Below are 20,041 nucleotides of genomic sequence, written 5' to 3'. Positions count from 1 at the left end.
AGTTTCTGGAAAGATTAGACAATTTTACCTTCCATATAAATGACCAGTAGCAATAACCTGAGATAATGTATAATATAATCACATCCAAATGACTGATGTCTGGGCACAAGGGAGACCTACAGAGTGTTAGGCGGGTGGTTTTAATGTTGTAGCTGATCGGTGTAGTGTGCATGAACTGAACAGTGATCATGTTTCTTTTAACAGGCAGTAAATGGGTTGTGAGATTAAATATTCTTGTAAAAAGATTACTCAATACAACTCAAACTAAACTACACTGATTCGCAAAGCAATCCCTAAACAAGGCTTTAAGTCCATTGTATTTTATGTATGTAATTTATGTAGTCCCTTGTAGTTCTGTGTTGTTCTGTGTTTGTCTTATGTAGCACCTTGGTCCCGGAGAAACGTTTCGTTTCACTATGTACTAACTTGCTGTATATGGGTGAAATGACAAATTCCACTTGACTTGAAGTCATCAATGAGGTCATTACAAGAAAACATCACAAACACTGATACAGAGCTTCAGCTGAAAATGCACTTCCCTCCTGTACCCAGCTTAACATCACTATTCTCACCTTCGCTCCTTCTTTGCGCATACCAATAATGTCTGTAGGATTTCTTCATGTTTTCATTGGCTTCTGTGTCCTCACTGCGGTCTCTTACCCAAAATCTTTTGAGGTACTGGCTACGGCTAGTGTTTACCAAGAGCAGAGTCCAACATGGGCAACAGTGAGGGAGAAAGAAATGTGGCTCAGTGTCTTCCATCATTAATGTAACTTGTTCTCAATAAGCTTTATGTAGGACAAGAAGCATCAAAACAAACTGTTTATGTGGTTTCCAATGATCATTTATAAATACCTGATTTCTCCATGCCGCATTGTTCGTAATCGTCCATGACATCTGTTAAAAAAAAAAAAATCACAATCTGCACAACAGCACTATGTTCCAAATGCCTTCCCGTTGAGGACTACTTACCCTTATTCTGCACTTGGAAGAAGAACGTAGGGCTTAGGGTGCCATTTTTGACACAGCTCTACGACTCTCCTCTCATGATGTTACACAGTAAAGGACACAGAAACAACTAGAGAGCGTGTGTTCATTTCCAAGCTATCCTACTCTTTATTTAATGCAAATTACAGTACCAGGTAACTATTCTCTGAATCCGAGTCACACCGAGGACCAAAACGGACATTATTTACAAAGAAAAGGAGACATTTAGCATACCTTCACAGAAAAAAGATGTATATATTTAAAATTAAAATAATAATAATAAAAAAAAATCAGTCACAAACAGAATCATTCAAGTAGTAGTAATGTTATACAGGTTGTATTTTTTTTTTTCTTTATTTTCACTTTAAACCAAGACACCTTTTTTTCTTGACGATGTGTGTAAAGTAATGTCTGAATATAGCTAACGTTATTATTTTTTGGCTTTTCCATTTTTAAACCTTTCTTTACTCTTAGTTAAACTTTAGTTTAGTCACAAGAAGTGGTCACACGGTTTGTGGAAAGTAACATGAACTATGAATGCATAATTTACAAAGCGAGCTTTACACGGGGGGGAGTTGGAGGAATGGAGGATTGTGGGTGCTACGTGACGCCCTTAAAGTGCTGCTGTCGGCCGGCCAAACACAAGTGTGTATGCTGAGGAGTTATTGCCCGTAGGGACGGCACTATGACCCGGGGTTGAGGACAGACTCAGTTGTCCTACACACACACACACACACACACACACACACACACACACACACACACACACACACACACACCTACACTTACATTAAGACACCATGTTGTCATCTGACCTAAGAAATACTGGCCTTTAAAAAAAAAAAAAAAAAAAAAAAAAAAAAAAAGAAAAAAACCCACCAAGGTCCAGGTGTCAATTAAGCAATATCACACGGGCAAGAGTGCTTCTATGGTGAATACTGGCACGGCTGTGATTCGGCCGCAGGTAATCACAGGTAATATTCAGGTGATATTCAGCACAACAGCATGATTGCAGGTGTGATATTGCTTTTATACAACAGTTCTATAAATAAGAAATTAATACCGAGTAACTGACATTTCAGACACACTATATGCCCAAATATTTTGTTTATTTTTGCTCTGTCAATGGAAATAGTTCCTATAGAAGCAACAGCTGGATAAAGCATTGCGTGTTGCCATGCCGATGCACAGACTGACTGACGGTCCGTGGTAAGCGTAGTAACGGTTTCAATGTAACGAACTGTTGCTCGGTTTGGAATTGTATGTAGTGAACACAGACAAGTGGCGTGATACAAACAGTGAAATGTCCCGGTGCTGTTATATTAAATATCAGCACTATTGGAACGCCACTTGTCCAGTCACGTTAGTGGACTGAAACGAACTGCTGTATAAACCGTTATACAGTTCTTTTTGCAGAACTCAGCTGATTACCTTATGTTAATTGAAAAATAAGCATATTTAAAAACAAATCCTAATTACCTACTTTATTGCATGTATTCTCCTAAATACTCTTAATTGAATGATTTGAACAGTTACTGGATTTACATTTTTCTTAGTACCATTAAAGCCATGCAGCGCAGCATCCAGGCATGTTAATGTTGCCTTGAATATGCTACAAATCATAAAAAGTTAAAGAAATCGTTAAATCAGTTACATTTTGTGAAACAGTGCATCAATTAGTAAATTTGACCTGGACCTCTGACTCTAATGCCAAAAGAGAATTTTATTCCACTCAAATTCCAGCTCTGGTGCCTTAGACAACAACCAGATCATGAGTTACTAAAATAGCACAAATGAAACAGTTATCACTGACGGGGTTAATAATGTAAATAAAGAGGTAGGCCAGAACACCGACCGACCAACAGCACACACTCCGAGCGGCACAGAGAGAGTTACAGTACTGTGTGAGTAAAGGATGAGGTTCGAGGAGGGAAAAAAGGGGTGAATGGAAGCAAAGGCACTCCAAACTCTAGATACACTATACAGTTACTACATATCATTACAATAATATAGCTGGCACCTACTGTACAGAGAAGATTGAACTATATGGCTGGAGAAAGCTCCTCATCTACAGTTTCCAACAAACAGTTCAGATTTGCCCTGATCTTTTTTTTAAATCTCTCTTTTTTCACCATTTTATGAGATTTTATACTTTTTTAAAACCTTTTACTGTTTTTTTTTGTTTTGTTTAATTTTTTTTTTTTTTGCTTGGTAACAGTTCTCAGGTCAGCATATGTACATATACATACCATAAAACACGCACAATGAAGATTGTATATATATATATATATATATATATAAACAAAATAAAAACAAAATAAAAACAAAACATACAAGCCAGAATTTGGCAAGGAGCAACTGTGCTGTACTGTATTTACATATTTTGTTGATTTTTTTTTTTTTAAACTGTTACATTTGTGTATTAAGACATTCTGATTAAAATATACAGTTTTTCCATTTAAGATGATGTTAAAAGTGGAAAGGGGGGGAAAAAAAAAATGTAACGAATGTTCAAGTAGTGGTTACAACAACAACTACACAGCATCGACGATTTAACACAGAAAACAGGAAATGCTCAGCTCCTCAGTTCACAATGCTGAACAATCGGCGCCACGGCCGACAGCCTGCGAACCTCGGCTAACGATGCACCATTCATGTTCAGCTCGAACCTAACACTATCACTTCAAAGTCTAGCATTCAATGGATTGTTTTATTCAATTAAAAAAAACCCTGCTTTTTGAAGGAACTCATGGTGTGATCAATAAACAAAGAAACCTGAGGAATTCTGATACTAACGGAGAGAAAAGAGCGAGTGTTAAACTCAGGATTAGAATATAATCTACAGTTCTACAGCTCTGAACTGAAATTTTGAGCACATTAGCTAGAAATTACAGCATTCCTGCCCTGGTATGGATTTCATTTATTCGTGTATACATACATAATTTCTCAGTCAGCCACGGATTGGCTGCCACGCAAAAGCTCCGCCCCTGATGCCTCTGAAGTGTTCTGAACCAATTATATATAAAGCTTCGTTGGTTCAGAATACATTTAATCCAGAGCCGGAGCTTTTATTCATATGCGTGCACACGCATGCACACACACACACATATATATTTTACATAACGCAAAGAAATATATAAACTGTGTATGTATTTATATATGTATATATAATACAAAAACACAGAAAAGGAGACAAATAAGTCTCTCGTGTCAATCAAAAATGTCAGCCCCTCCCTCACCCAACCCCATAAAATCCCCCTATTTTCAGTATAAAACAAAATAACATAAAATAATCATATGTAAATATTTCAAACTCCTAACTAAATGTTTCTGAGCACAACGAGATTTTTTTGTTTTGTTTTCTTTTGGCTTTGTTGCTGAATCATGCACGCTTGTCGTGTTACTTCGCTTGTTATGCAGTCCGAGTGCATTTCATAATATGTATATATATGATACACAAAAATGTTGCTTTTAGCGATTTCCTGGATCTTTTTACGTTATTGAGTGCTCCCAACCAAATTCAAGCCATGCACTACAGGTGAAGGGGGTGTGAGGATGAGGAGGATGAGGAGGATGAGGAAGGACAGACGGTGTGTATAAGACGGTGATTGAGTGAAAGAGAGAGGGAGAGAGGGAGTGAGGGAGAAGGGAGAGAGCGAGGGCAGCCTATTTGAACAGCAGGCTCGCTTAACTGAGATGGAAGAAGATGGATTCAGCTACTGGATTGCTTTGATTAAGAGATTGTCCACAGGATTGATGGTGCGAGTTCTCCCCCTGTGCCACTGCTCACCTCTCTGTCTTTCACTCTCTACACTATCACGGTTCTGTACATGTCCCGGAACTCGGTTTGGACAGCGCTGAAAGCACTGAAATTATGGTTTGGCTCTTGCAGTTTCTTTAATTGTTGTGGCTGGATGGTTTAAACCCCGCCTACTAATCTGGGGAACGCGGGGCGGGGCGTCACCCGGATGGGCCGGGCCGGATGGATGAACAGCCGGGACACTCAGGTGGAGGTGTTGGAGGCGGAGGCAGAGGCTGCATTGGTGGTCTGACCGCGTTCTCCACTGTTAGTATCTGGAACATAAAAGAAACAAGATCAGGGTTCTACTGTTCAGGAAATCATTTCATGCATGACAGTTGATGTTCACAGAGACACACGTGCTGATATATATAATAAAAAGTTACAGATTCACACACACACACACACACACAGACTGCTCCGCAACCAGCTATATTAAATATCAAGCAAACAAATGAATGCTGCATACTGACTTGCGAAGTCAGAACTCGGAATTGCATCATTTTCGACCTCTGTACATTCAAGCAACAAAGTGGGAAAAACCCATGGACGCCTTCATTTTAGTCTTTTGTAAGATACAAACTAGCCAACTAACTGTGATAAGTGATGTATATTTTCCTCCATACAACAGCAAACTGTAGTCAGTGTTATAGATTTAACAAACTTATCTGTATGCTGTCTGATCTATAGTAAACACTTCTATATACAGTGTAACTCATCTAAAAGAGGAGGGCAGATAGCGCTTTCCTCAGCGTGTGTTACACTGCCGGGCTTTTTGTGTCTGAGGAAGCGCGCGCTAATGTTCATGGTCCTCGTATGGGAGGTGAGAGCCGGCTGGTGGCAGGTGAACACATTGAGGTGAAAATGGAGAAAAAAACATGTAAAAGAAAGTTTCAAGTTGACTTCATATTCTGGAACATATGAAAACAACATAGTTTGATGCCTAAAACCCTTAAAAATCTCAAAACAGGTCTGAATTCAAACTTTTGGCAAGATATTGTTTGCAAAACAGATTCTACCTCAACAGGATTTTCCTGGTCAAATAAAGTCAAATAAAAATAAACAGAAGTAAACTGACTCTGGATCGATTTAAGACTCAATTATATTTGCTTGTAACTGTGCATCCTGTAGTTGTTTGCAGTGTCGTTTGTGCACCTCCTGAGAAATTAATGCAATGCTTCCATATAGTGCAGTACTAATGTAAATAGCGGGAGCAGTATAGCACCTTGTGACACTGTCTGCTACTGAATAAACAAACTAACAACATCTCAAATCACACACACGTACTATAATAGACAGTTATTGAGTAAGAGTTTTCAATTTGAGATGCAGATCACGACAACAATCACGACAACGGCAGAAAAGAGAAACGGAGCATGTGCATAAAACTGCTAAACGGATGTTTGGCTCTGATGTGCCATTGTGCTGCTGCTGCTTCTACACGCACACATGAGGTCATGCGTCAAGTAAAAACCGGCCTTTAGACAGTAATACTTAGTTCCCTTTGATCATTTATCTTTCATTAGTATTTCAATGTTTTAGCTATGACCTCACTCTCTGGGTTTTTTCTCCTGATAAAGTTGTTTTTATGGGTTTAAAAAAAGTTTTTCAGGATAAGTATGAACACTAAAGATAAAGGTTTTATTTCCTCCAGTGGGTGTTAAATAATTGTAAAAACAGATGAAGTAAATTTAAGTCAGAATGTACAAGGTCTAGTGTTAAGGGCAGGAAGTCAGACTCAGGCTTCTGATTGGGCAGCTGCTTCCTTAATCAGTGTGCATTGTTAATCAAACCTCACAGTAGCTTGTGTAGGTCTGTTTTTCACTGATTTCCAATGCAATTATTGCGTTACGGCTGTATTTACATTTTAAACACGTGGGTTGGTTCTGATCAGCCATGGGCTGGAGGAGCTTCTGTGGCCATGAACCATGGAAATTTAGGAACTTTTTTCTCTAATAAAACGATTCATTTTTGTCTAATTATTAGATACTATCTCTAATTATTTCTCATGTCCTGGGAAGAATTAATACCATGTTCTTGGAGAGAATGCTGAAACGCTTAAACAGGAAGATGATGGAGACTGACCTGTAGTGCTGGAGGCATTGGTGGGGGTGGAGGCACCTGCTTGATTACGTGCATGAGCAGGAATCAAGATGGTGGCCAAGGATGGGTTACTGGACAATTCTGTAAGAGAAATAGAGAAAAGAAAGAGAAAGAGAGAAAAATAGCTGTTAGGGAACTTTAAATAGATTAATAGATTATTGTTCAGGCTAAAACCAATCCTAACCTTGAGTGGTGAAGTTGAACAGCGATGGCTTCTCCCTCCCATTGGGCAGTTTGATGTTCGGGTCTCTCAGCTCGTCAAAGAAGGAGTGTGCGCAGGCCTCGAGCGGCGTGAGCCGAGCCGTGGGTGTGTACTCCAACAGACGAGAGCACAGAGCGATGGCTTCGGGAGGCGTGCGCGGCCGCAACACCTGCAAACACATCAGCACGCATGACACAAGGCAAGATGAGTGGGATTTATTTTCATTCCTACTAAAGCCTAAAGAAAAGTTTCTTTAGGACCATGCTGCAAAACATGATACACACGACTACAAAAAAGTACAAATGCACAACAGTGTGTGACATGCACAAATATACAATAAACAGGACAGAATAATAAATACACAAGACAAAAAACAAACAGGAGAATAAAAACAAAAAGAGGATAAATACAACAAGAAAATAAATACTCAGGACAACAAACAAACACGGCAATAAATAGTGAGGACAATAAACACTCACGGCAATAAACAAACAGGACTTAAGAGAATAAATACACAGGACAGACAATCAGGAGAATAAGTACAACAAAAATATAAATAAATACTCAGGAGAATAATTACTCAGGACAGTACACAAACAGGACAATTAATAAACACACAGAACAACAAATATGCAGGACAATAAACAAACAGGACAATTTATACACACAACAAGAATTATCCAGAACATCAAGTACACAAGACAATAAATACTCTGGACAATAAACACACAGGAAAATAAACAAAGAGGATAATAAACAAGCAAAACAATAATTATACAATACAAAAATACGCAAGAATAAGTACTCAGGAGAGGGCACGACACTAGGCAAGTCAGCGTAACAGTGTGATGCTGCAGTCATCCCCGTCAGTCACATCACATGTCAGGCTTCATGGTTAATTTGAGGAAGGCTACTACATGGACATGCACTGCAATGCACTGTGGTAGGGTGATTCTGGCAGAACTTTACGTTTATGAGTAAATCAAGAGTCTCGCAGCTTTCAGTACTGCCCAGCAATAAAAACTAAATCAGCCTGAACCTAGCAATGAGCTGAGTGACTCAGGAGTGGTAACATGAGGGCAATTTTCACCACAGTTTGTGCAGAGAAAGAAAAACACAGAGAGAAACAGAGCCAAAGAAAAAAGTAGCATAGCATAGTCATCTTCTGCTCCTTATGCACTGTGTTAAACAACCACCAGGAGGCACCAATTCTCCCTCACCACGAAGCACTACAGCTACACCACTCAATCAGACTGGACTTGGATGCTATGAAGTTACTCAGTGTGCTTGCCATGGGAGTTTCAGGGAAAAAAAAAAAAAAAAAGTCAATGAAAATGAACAGAAGTGCTTAAATTTTACTTTCAGTACATATTCTATACATATTCTACACATTCTATGCTAACTGGAAACACCCCCTTCTCTACTCGCATCTCCATGCACTCTACTGTAATTTATCGCAGGACTCAAAATCAAACTTAAAGAAGCCTTTAAGCATGGAAATCATGTTAGCTAAGTTAGCTAAAATTATTTACTGTTAGTGTTTTGAAATCCCGTGGTTTGCATGATCACAGCTGTGGGTAAGGTTGCCCGCTGTGCAGAATTAGCTGGGAACGTTCTGTATTTTGGTAGAAACGAACATGACCCCTAATAGCTTAATGTACATGTAGATGGTGTAGATGTTTTTAATGGTGTGTGTGATGGTAATGACATTTTTTTCTTGTAATTGTTAACATTCCTTAATGAAATTTGAATGTATAAGTACAAAACATACAAAGAATGTACAAATACTGGATTTTTTGCTGAATCAAATTTTTAAACAAATAAAAACGTGTTTAGTAAGTACTTACAGTATAACAAAGCTTCTAAGATCATGTTGCAAAATTATGAAAATTAGTATTTTCGATCTTCTAATTTTGGACTGGTCACTTCTCATTTCCATCATAACTTCAGCTGAAACTTTAAAGTTGTTCTCTGAAATGCTGATGTTGTTCATATTGCTTTTCTCTTGACTTTATTTATAATATGTGGCCTTGAAGTAATCCAAAGGTAATCAGGTTACATTACTTTCATATTGTGATACTTGGATTACATTACTGATTACATTTTTTTCTGAAGTAATTTGCAGCTGTAACGGAATATATTTTTTAAGTATCCCTCCCAAACCTGTGTGTGTGTGTGTGTGTGTGTGTGTGTGTGTGTGTGTGTGTATATATATATATATATATATATATATATATATATATATATATATATATATATATATGTACACACACACACACTTACTTTATATATACAGTACTGTGCAAAAGTCTTAGGCACCATATATATATATATATATATATATATATATATATATATATATATATATATATATATATATATATTTTTTTTTTTTTAGAACAAACTTTGTTATAGATTTTTATTTTATGACTTGTACATTACTGATTCAGTACAAAAACTTTTTAGATTTACAAACAGTTTTCCAGCACAAAATTAAATGTTACAGAAAAACGTTTGTATGTCAGTAAAGAAAGCAGCAGATTACATAAGAGACACTTTTCAGACAAAAACATAATGAAGGCTTTTTTTTTTAAAGATACGTATACCAAATATTGACTTTGTTTCATTTATTACTGTTTACTGCTCTTTATAGCATTTTTTTAATGTAGAAACATTTAATTTCATTCTTTTTTAAGACATCTTTGCTCTACAGCATTTCTTTGCATGTGCCTAAGACTTTATATATAATATATATATATATTTAGTGTGGATTTTACTTTAAATTGCTCAGCCTTCCCGCGCTGTCTTATAAATACCAGTGAGAAGCTCATTCAGCTGATTCAGCTCACACCAAGATAATGAGCTCATGACTGGATTGGGGTGTGTTATAATGACGCGACGAGCAGGAAACACAGGCCTAATCCATCAGTCTCGTGTCAGCAGTAACACCCTTACGTCCTGTCACTGAACCATTAACATAATTATGACTCAACAGTATGGAGTTCATACTAAAAGACTGTATCCTGCTGATCAGTCTGGGAATTTTGGCATTGTTTTAGTATGTTTGAATACAACTCTGTATAGAGCTAGCGCTGCAGAAACAGAACTAGGATTTCCAGTTCTTTGGTTCACACCTGGGTGTGGACAGATACGACTAGTGCGACAGCGCCTGAGGTGGTGAGGTGGTCTCGGACTGCTTCCATGTGAATTTCAGCACAGACTGATTGCAGTGAGAAACCGATTCGACCCTGAGTCAACCCAACTGCAGCAACTGAACTAAACGTGATGTGGATTTTTGGTTGTGTAGATACAAGCTGCTAAACTGAGCCATGAGAAACAAACTAAGCCTAACGACAGAGCTGTAATGCTGCAGAAATGTTCTGGATATGTGGACTGATGAACAAAGAGAAGTATAGGCAAAAATATTTGAAACTAGTTCATTTTACATTTCCGTGACCATTTACTTAGCATCAGCTCCGTGTTCTCCGTGCTCTCCGTGCTCAGATCATTTTTTCAGGAGGTTTGTTCACCTTTTTCCGTCACTATGAAAAATGTTTTACGAGAATGTTTTCAGCCCTACTTGGCCCTAAGCCAACCTTTTTTTGTTTTTTTTGTTTGTTTGTTTTTTTTTGGTTTTAACATGCAGTGTGAAACTAAATCCAATCAACTAGCATACAAACCAAAAGAATCAGTTTCACTCTGAATCCTACTCAGCAAATGCACTAACAGGTGTGAAAGTACCCGTGGTGAACAGATGGAAACAAGCCTAACAGTTTAAAAATTAAAATATTCCTGTGAATGAGTTGACAGCCCAAGCAGAAATGGCCAAATTATCACTGAGTTAAAGAAGAAGACCATGGATAGACAGACAGGACAGCCTATGAGTATATATGTTTAAAAATGTTACATGGCTTCTGCACATGAACCTCATGGCATATGAAATCCACGGTAGGTTGAGAGTGAGCTCTGAAGCCAATAAACCACACCTGAGTGCTGAGTCAGCCAGGATGGAGATGAATGAGATCAGCAGGATGGACAGCTGAGCTCACAGCAGGATGATGAGGTGGAGGAGGTGAAAGTGGTAATGAAGCTGAATGGAGCTGAAGGAAGAGAAACAGATTTTTTTTTCTGTACCTGCTCACTCACCTTAGTCCATGGGTGGGCCTTTATCTGAGGAAACTTGAACTCTGTGTAATTGGGGTTCATCTCTCGAATCTGCTCACGGGTGGGTGTGCCCAAAACCTGAGAGAGAGAGAGAGAGAGAGAGAGAGAGAGAGAGAAACAGAGTGCATGAGAGATAGCAACAGAGTGAAACAGAGACAGAACAAGACAGAGAGAGGCACAGAAAGAGACAAAAATAGATGGAAAGTCAGACAGAGTGCATGAGAGAGCACAACATAGAGTCAGACAGAAGGAAAGCGGAAAAAAAGAGAGAGAGAGAGAGAGAGAGAGAGAGAGAGAGAGAGAGAGAGAGAAGCCATACATCAGATTTTGTGAATGAACACACACACACACACACACACACACACACACACACACACACAGTAGGGCAGAGACAGAGACAGAAAGATAGAAAGGGTGAGAGAGACAGAAAGAGACCAAGAGACAGTGAGACAGACAAACAAGTCATACATCAGATTTTGTGAATGAACACACACACACACACACACACACCAGCATGGTGTCAGTACCTTGATGATCTCCACCAGCTGATCCACTCCGCTGTCGCCGGGGAAAATCGGTTGCCCTAGCAACAGCTCAGCCAGCACACAGCCTGCTGACCACACGTCTGAAGTTTAAAATAAAAAAATAAATAAATAAAAAGAGGGTCAAAGGTCAGTGACAGGAGCATGAAACACGGGTTCACCACACTCCATATCACACATCCTCTTCAGGCAGAGATCAAAGCTTTAGCTCACACGCACACAACACACACACACACACACACACACACACACACACACACACACACACACACACACACACACACACACAGCTGCAGTGTGATCATTACTGTGCTCTTGCTGACTGTATGCTGAATATTAGGTAAAGGGATGTAGCTTTAGCTTCTGCATACCTATGCTGGAGGTGTAGTCAGTGGCTCCGAAGATGAGTTCTGGAGCTCTGTAGTACCGCGAGCAGATGTAGGACACGTTTGGTTCTCCACGGACCAGCTGCTTAGCGCTGTACATGGAAGAACACGGCGTTCAGAGAGAACAACCAATACCAAATGCATCTCACAGCTAACACGCTCACAGGAATGGGCGATATTTATCATTTAATGCTTTTCATGCTTGTGATCCTTTTCTTTAATTCCACATTTCTCTCATTTAATTTACACACACAAAGAGACACACAGAGAGACACACAACCAGAGACAAACACACACACGCACAGAGACAGACTCACAGAGAGACACAGTGAGACTCAGAGAGATACAGGGTGAGACAAATAGAGAGAGACAGACAAAAACAGAGTGAGCGAGAGAGACAGAGATGGACACACAGCCTCACAGAGAGACACAGTGAGACTCAGAGATACAAGGTGAGACACAGACAGAGAGACACCCACGAGAGAGAGAGACAGAGAGAGAGACACAGAGAGAGACACAGAGAGAGACACAGAGAGAGAGACACAGAGAGAGACAGAGACAGAGAGAGACACAGAGAGACACAGAGAGAGAGCAGACCCTGCATACAGTAGAACTCAGCATTCAAGCAGCTCATAAATCTTTCATGTTTTCTCATCAGAATTCCGAACAACACTCGTCTCGCTCTGATGAGTGCACCACGTGGGGAAAAGTGCAGACAGAAAGGTTATATTTATTAATAATTAACTAAAGTTCCACGCACACTTCACGGCTGGCTGAAGGTTTTTGGATGTCGTGTGTGCTTATGATCAGCTAACTCACTTTTTCATGATTATTTTCCAGCTTTAAATTTCTTTACAGTGTTTAAGTATGCACATTACGGTGAGTCATTAACTAAACTGCAGCTTGCAAAATGTCACCAGGTCATAACGCAGGAGTTCAGCTGTTCTTACACACCACTTTACACTGTACTGGGGTTTAAAGGATTACTCCAGTGTGGGGCTGGGCTACATGATACAAATTTCACATCACCGTACATTTCTATGACACAGGATATGCAGAGGGGTGAAGGGAGACATCCCTGTATGTGCGCGTGTGTGTGTGGGTGTGTGGGTGTGTGTGTGTGTGTGTGTGAGCGAGCACATGTCCCAGCACTGACCTGCCAAAGTCACAGAGTTTGAGCACGGCCGTCTCGGGATCCAGCAGCAGGTTCTGGGGTTTGATGTCTCGATGGCAGATTCCAAACGAATGGATGTAGGCCAGACTTCTGAAGAGCTGATACATGTACAACTGCAGTGCACACACACACACACACACACACACACACACACACACACACACACAGAGAGGTTGTGTTCAAATTGACAGTAAAACAGTAGTTACGAATTTCTTCGTAACCCTGTTTGATAATTTTATATATTATTTCAAAAAATTACATTTAAAATATTTAACACTGGAAATATTTGTAAAAAAATGTTGAAGATAGTACAAAGACAAGTACAAAAAATAATTATTAAAAACTAAATAATAATAATAATCTAATAAAAAGATAACACAATATCTCAGAAAAGTGTACTGTGACATAATTTATCACAGTATCCATATTATATTGCCATATCGCTCTATTTAAGAGTAGGGATGTAATTCATCTCACACACACACACACACACACACACACACACACACACACACTGACATAAACCATGGGCAGACACACAAAGATTCCTTACCATACACCAGAAGAACTGACACACATTTACTTTGGAAATACACACACACACACACACACACACACACCCCTCAAAGTAGAGCAGAAGCACTCATACACACCTTGACGTAAACCATGGGGAGGGTCTGTTTGGCTCGACTGTAGTGTCTGGCGACTCTGTACACAGTCTCGGGGACGTAGTCCAGTACCAGGTTCAGATACACCTCATCCTTCTGTGAGGATGGAACACAAACATGGATCCAGTTAGATGGAGAACATGTGCATGTAGAACTATACCACTCATCACTCTTTCTTTTTTCTCTTTCTCCAGTGAAACAGATATAGGCTGTGAATCCTCAATTCTGACTGGTCAGGTGGTGTTAAATATTCATTTCCTGTAACAGCAGTTCTGACAGTAATTCTTGCTGCAAATCGAATCACAAGTTTACATTAATACGCTTGTTCTAATACGTTATCGTTTCTAAGGTAACAGCTCATACTTTAATGACGAAAGCTCCACTTAGAGAAAAAAAAACAAACAAACAACAAAAACAAAAAGACAAACGAAAAAAAAAAAAAAGAGAAGAAACTGCAGCTATCTGTGGCTGGGAGTCCAAGAGAGTAAAATTGTCCATGATCTCTGGATGGGAGGATGGGATGCTGGTGACGGTAACCAGTCGGAGGAGCTGTGAGCTCATGTATGTGGAAGAGGGTGAATAGCGCTTTCCTCCGAGTGTGTTATGCTGAGCATGAGCAGCCGTTTGAAAACATTTGTTTGACTGGCCTTCACCCTCCCTGGTCTGACCAAATTTATGAAGAATATTTAGGGGAAATGTTTTTAAAAAGTTGATATGGTGAAGTTTTCTGTGAGGTGACGTTTATTTAACATTTACGGAAGGAGTCGCCAGTGTCAGTGCTTAGTCAGGGGTAAAGCTGTAAAGTCTTTTGGACAAAACTTTGTGCTTTAACTAAAAGAGAAATAAACAGAGGCTGGTAAGAACTGTTTATAGCTGCTATAATGTAAAAAACTAATGTAAATGCAACTCCAAACAGATAAAAGTATGATGTGTCGTTCTTTATTAACTAAAAAAATGTAATCATCAGCAAATTGCTCTGGTGTAAGAGGAATAAAACACTTGGTTATGTTCCGTTATAGGAAAATAATCAACTTCGAGTGGTAAGATTTACTCTGCTTCACGTCTGGCTGCATCACACCACCCCACAGTTAATTATTTTCCTATAAGAGCACGGTGACCGAGTGTTTTATTCCTCACTGTAACAGCTCTAAAATGTATCATATTTATTTGCTGAGATCTTCAAACCTTCTACATCGAATAACAGAACAATATCAAGATCATTTTAATGATGTTGAAGCATTCAGCCTGCATTCAGTTCAGGTGCAGGTGATTTTGTTCATTTCATCAGCACTGATTAAATCCATGCTGCATCATGGAGCAGCAAAATTATGTTGTGTTGCTGAATCAACAACATCTGCCTTCCAGTGAAGCCTGTCTCCATCCAGTCTAGACATAAGTAGGAAGGAAGGAGGAGGAATGCTAAAGAAAGGAAGTGACATCAGAAGAAAGACTGTGTCAGACGATGGGCGGCGACCTCTGTCCCGCCCGAGTCTGGTGTCTATAATCGTCCGGGCAGGATGTGACATCGGTGTCAGAGTATGTGTGTCATGTAAAGTGTGTTAAACAATGAGTTTCAGTCAGGCGCAGTGATGTCATGTCAGAAATAGTCTGTCATGGGAAGCCATTCAGACGAAGCGCTGGCTCACGCTCAGTAGACACAAAGAAACTCCTCACAGTGTTTAAGGTTCTACTGTCTGCAGTTCTGCGGTTCTGTGTCACTGATATGTGCGTGTTTCTACTCTCTGTGACTTACATGGAGACGTGGAAGCTCCTTGTTAATGAGAGAGATCAGAGGAGAATGGCCAGTACCCAGCTGACAGATTCAAACAGCCACTCTGTACAACCGTGGCGCGCTGAAAAGCATCTCAGAACGCACAACATATAAAACGTTAAGGTGGATGGGCTACAACAGCAGATCACCACACTGAGTTCTACTCCTCTAGAATAGGAACCTGAGGCTACAGGGGCACCGAAATCGGACAGCTGATAAATTAACAAAGACTAGGTGATGTTTTAACAATGTCCGGTTTCAGCAAGCCTGTACACAGTGAAAAGATATTCAGCTTCTCATCCATCCATCCATCCATCCATCCATCTGACGACAGAAGTGCTTTCACACAGTTATGGTGACAGCTCAGTCTGACCTCACACACTCCTGCTGACCCAGGCAATTTTCAACCTGCTGATTGCTACAGAAACAATATCGCTTACCATACAAAATGGAAAGAGTGTGTGAGAGAGAAAGACAGAGTGAGTGAGAGAGAGCGAGCTCTATCTATTGCCTTGAGAAGGCTGCATTGTCTCCTGCAACAAAAGTTTGCCACGCTTTAATTTACTGCTCAGTATCAGTAGCAGCTTTATTATATTATTCACAGGCCGCCAGTGGACTCGTTTGTCTCTCCTTTAAACAACAGAGAGATGTGTAGTTGTCTAACACACAAAACATCACTGACTCTTCTGGAAATCCCGAGCCTAAACACAACCATGGTGAGGAGTGTGTATCACTGCTCACTTCAGAGATGCTATACAGAGAGAAAGCTACATTTGTGTCTGAATAAAACTCATCATCACTGAAACATGACACTCCTATGTGTTTACCACGAACACGTATAAACTTAAAGCATTCTTTCGAGAATGTCCATGTGACCTTTGTGTGTATGACACGTTTCCATTCGTCTCCCTCTGTTCGCTCTCAGCTGCTTTAAGCCTGATCTCTGCTCACAGATACACTGCCTCGCTGGCTGTTAACATGCAAATAGCTTCATTTCCATACAAATGCATTCAAACTGCAGGTATAGTCACCCCAAACACACCACTCTATTAACATTTAAAACGTCTCCTTACACGCACACCACGTTAATGACATCCGTGCTTACAAAGATGCTACATTTACACATTAACACCACCAATATGTCGTTAGATGACCATTTTATCATTTTTAGTCATTTTACAAGCATAAAGCTGATTTAAACATAAGCATATTTAGCAATAATAAAATGTATGCGTACAATATGCTTACATTTCACAGTTGTACACAGTTTTGGCATTTTACAAGCATGAAGCTTGTTTGCCTTTCTGAGGTTTTTCAGGTTTTTCAGAAGGTACAGAACCTTAAAAACACCTTCCTCCTCTGTGGGGGGTTTTCCGCCATCATGTCGGTCTTCATGCTGTGGCACAAACCCACACGCTCACAACCTATATAAAGATTTCCGCTTGTGAAAATAAGTAACTCATCACTTTTTATCCACCTTCATGTGAATTGACCCAGCCCAGGATTTTTTCCTCTTTTTTTCTTTTTTCTTTTTTAAATTTTACAATGAGTCAGTCGTATCATTTTCCGATGTAAATGGAGCCACTGGGGAATGAACTGAGGTGGGTTCGGGCCCACGCTGCCCTCCTGACACGGCTCAGCGGCTAAAATTAGCTCTGCCCATGAGTCACTACAGCAACAGCAACACTTCCTCAATTACAACTGATCAGCAGAGCTCCCAGCTGATTGGCTGCCTAGGAGCTCCCATAAGGTCAGGGCGCAGTCTGACTGGCTCGTGTGATGTGGTCACATGACGACATGTGATGAGAGAAGGGGGGGGTGGGGGGTGGGGGGGGGGATAAGAGACATGATATATGAAACGGAATTATGATATAAAGACATAGAAGCTGACATGCATATCACACGGCACAAAATGGCATGGATATGGTGTGTGTGTGTGTGTGTGTTTAGACTGTATACTCTGGACTGTCATTTCGTATGCATGAAGCACACACTTAAGTGGCAGTTTAGTTCCAGCTCACTTGCACTTTCACAGAGTTTCACTGTGACTTTTTAAAAAAATTTAATCACCACCGGAAATTTATTTTTTGCATCCTTTCCTTCTGAAATGAAAACTCCACCCTGAGTGACTTGCATATTAATCTTCATAAGTAATCTTCAGTGATGTCCAGTATTTATTTTATAAAGAAATTCTCAGTTGACTTTTTTTGGTTGGTTTATTTTCACTTTGGTTAACGGTTTCCTACCCACAATGCCCTTCGACTACATGCCAATAGTGGTGCCAGTGGGATCAATGTTGTGTTTGTGAGCATTCACACGAACTCAGCCACCTGAAGTCGGAAATAAAACGAATGTTCTCTGTAAGCGCTCTACAAAAACTGGAATTAAAGTGTTGTTGGGTTTGTGCTCCATTTATTTTTAAAGTGGAGGTTATAATTCACTGTTAATAGCGCCACAAATTACATTACAGAGCAATGTGATGAAAAATCTTGCAGAAAGCGAATTAACATTTCAATTAGCAAAGTATCACCCAGTATTTAGTGATTTAAAATATAAGCAGAATCTAAAAACCATAAATCATGCTGTTATTTCTCGTTCTTACTTTTCATTATGAGCACCGCCATGTTGAAGTGTCGTCACAGAACCGCAACTCAGAGCTCTGGAAAAACTGACATTCCGAGTTGGAATTATGAGCTGGAGAACCGTTCCTACTGGGAAGCTGTAAACTTCCCATTTCCCAGTTCCCACTTGAACGCAGCATTAGCCCTCATTTCATCTCTAAAGAGAGCGACGCAGCGGCGCTTTAGTCTGTCCAGCTCTCTCACCTCCTCATCTGTACGCTCTGCTCAAACAGACCCACTTCCAAAGCTTCAACTTTCACGCTAACAGATCGCAAACTAGCGGAGCCGAGTCTCTGCCGTAACCCGGCACAACTGTGTCTAACAGCTGCATTGCATTGTCCAGTGTTTGCACCAATGCCTCCTCAACTACTATGTTCGATTTCTCATTAATATGGTGTTGAACGTTGCTGGAAAATGCTGAGGGCGAACTGAAGCTCTTGCACTTTTTGCATTTAGGAGCTAACAGTAAAATCTGAGTGCTCTTCCTTATGTTTGAGATTGTTAAAACTTGTTCTCCTGTTACACACCATTCTAACTGTGCTAGCAATAACAATGTTCTCCGTGACATCTGCATGACATCAACTGCTAATGTCTCACAGGAATAACAAAAATACTGCATCAAGCGTGAAATCAGCACCAGTATCACTAAGCACACCAGAAATATTTCAGAATAAGCACATTTAATGTGTTTCAGGGTGGAGTTTCCAATAACTATACTGACTTCTTTGCAAGGCTTTTGATCTCTTGAGAATTTCACAATTCTTCACACTGACATGACTTTACGAAATAATCACCAACAAATCTGCACACACATACCATGCAAGAATGCAAGCATATGTGCCAATGCAAGAATAAATGTGGTGGTTAAACATCAACCCACATGAAATACTTCTAAATGTCTCTCGCTCTCTGGGGTAGAGTGGTTTTTGGCACACATATAGTGCAGGCCAAACGAACAGAGAGCAGAGTCGTGTGTGTGTGCGCGTGTGAGAGAGAGAGAGAGAGAGAGAGAGAGAGAGAAAGAGAGAGAGAGCGCGAGAGTGAGAGCTATGCTCAGCAGATTTCACAACAGCAACTACATGAATAATGTGTAATGTCAGCAAATTGACAACCCCATCATCACTGAAGCTCTGTTTAAGTAAAACTACTGGCAGCTTGAGTTAAACTGAAAGGATGATGTGGAGAAATTCAGATGGAGAAAGAACTAAAAAAGAGAGGAGAAGATGGATGAGAGTGTGAGAGTTCCCAACTCCAGAAATCCTTATTCTCTCCCCAGTGGTGCTAAGATTTAGATAAATCTTTAAATAAATAAATAAATAAATACTGAAAAAAGTATTGGAAAAGTCAAAAATAATTGCTAAATTCTATAGTGGACTGAATAATAAGTAATGGATTTTTGATGTCTTTTAATTTTTAATTTACTTTTAATTATTGTTCTTCCTGGCTCTCACCACTGTGGCCTGGGTTCGATTCCCTGCCGGGTCGGGGGGCGATTTGGTTGCATGTGCACTCTCAGTGCCAGTCCTAAGCCCGGATAAAACTGGGGAGGGTTGTGTCAGTAAGGGCAAACGGCGTAAAAACTGTGCCAAAATCAAAACACACGGGACAATGATCCACAGTGGCA

At 40.0% G+C, this 20,041-nt stretch overlaps 1 protein-coding gene across 3 annotated transcripts in view; it reads right to left on the bottom strand.

Annotated features, from left to right (window-relative positions):
- Window positions 1–1,092: 1,092 nt before the first annotated feature.
- Window positions 1,093–20,041, bottom strand: part of gsk3ba (glycogen synthase kinase 3 beta, genome duplicate a) — a 64,788-nt gene continuing 45,839 nt past the window's right edge. Inside the window, exons 4-12 of one of the 3 annotated variants that reach the window (XR_008301812.1) lie at window positions 14,011–14,121; window positions 13,340–13,470; window positions 12,169–12,275; window positions 11,783–11,880; window positions 11,226–11,333; window positions 7,074–7,260; window positions 6,872–6,970; window positions 1,737–5,061; window positions 1,093–1,704 (exon numbers count right to left, since the gene is read on the bottom strand). Coding sequence is in view for 2 of the 3 variants with exons in the window: in XM_034304543.2 (XP_034160434.1) it covers window positions 4,991–5,061; window positions 6,872–6,970; window positions 7,074–7,260; window positions 11,226–11,333; window positions 11,783–11,880; window positions 12,169–12,275; window positions 13,340–13,470; window positions 14,011–14,121 (912 nt within the window). In the remaining variant the exon portion in view is untranslated. Of the gene's footprint in view, window positions 5,062–6,871; window positions 6,971–7,073; window positions 7,261–11,225; window positions 11,334–11,782; window positions 11,881–12,168; window positions 12,276–13,339; window positions 13,471–14,010; window positions 14,122–20,041 lie in introns of all 3 variants that reach the window. The other 2 variants (XM_034304543.2, XM_034304544.2) reach the window with 2 other exon arrangements.

Source organism: Pangasianodon hypophthalmus, chromosome 5 (genome assembly GCF_027358585.1).
Source record: "Pangasianodon hypophthalmus isolate fPanHyp1 chromosome 5, fPanHyp1.pri, whole genome shotgun sequence".
Classification (NCBI taxonomy): Eukaryota; Metazoa; Chordata; class Actinopteri; order Siluriformes; family Pangasiidae; genus Pangasianodon; species Pangasianodon hypophthalmus.
This window is presented reverse-complemented; position numbering and strand designations above follow the sequence as displayed.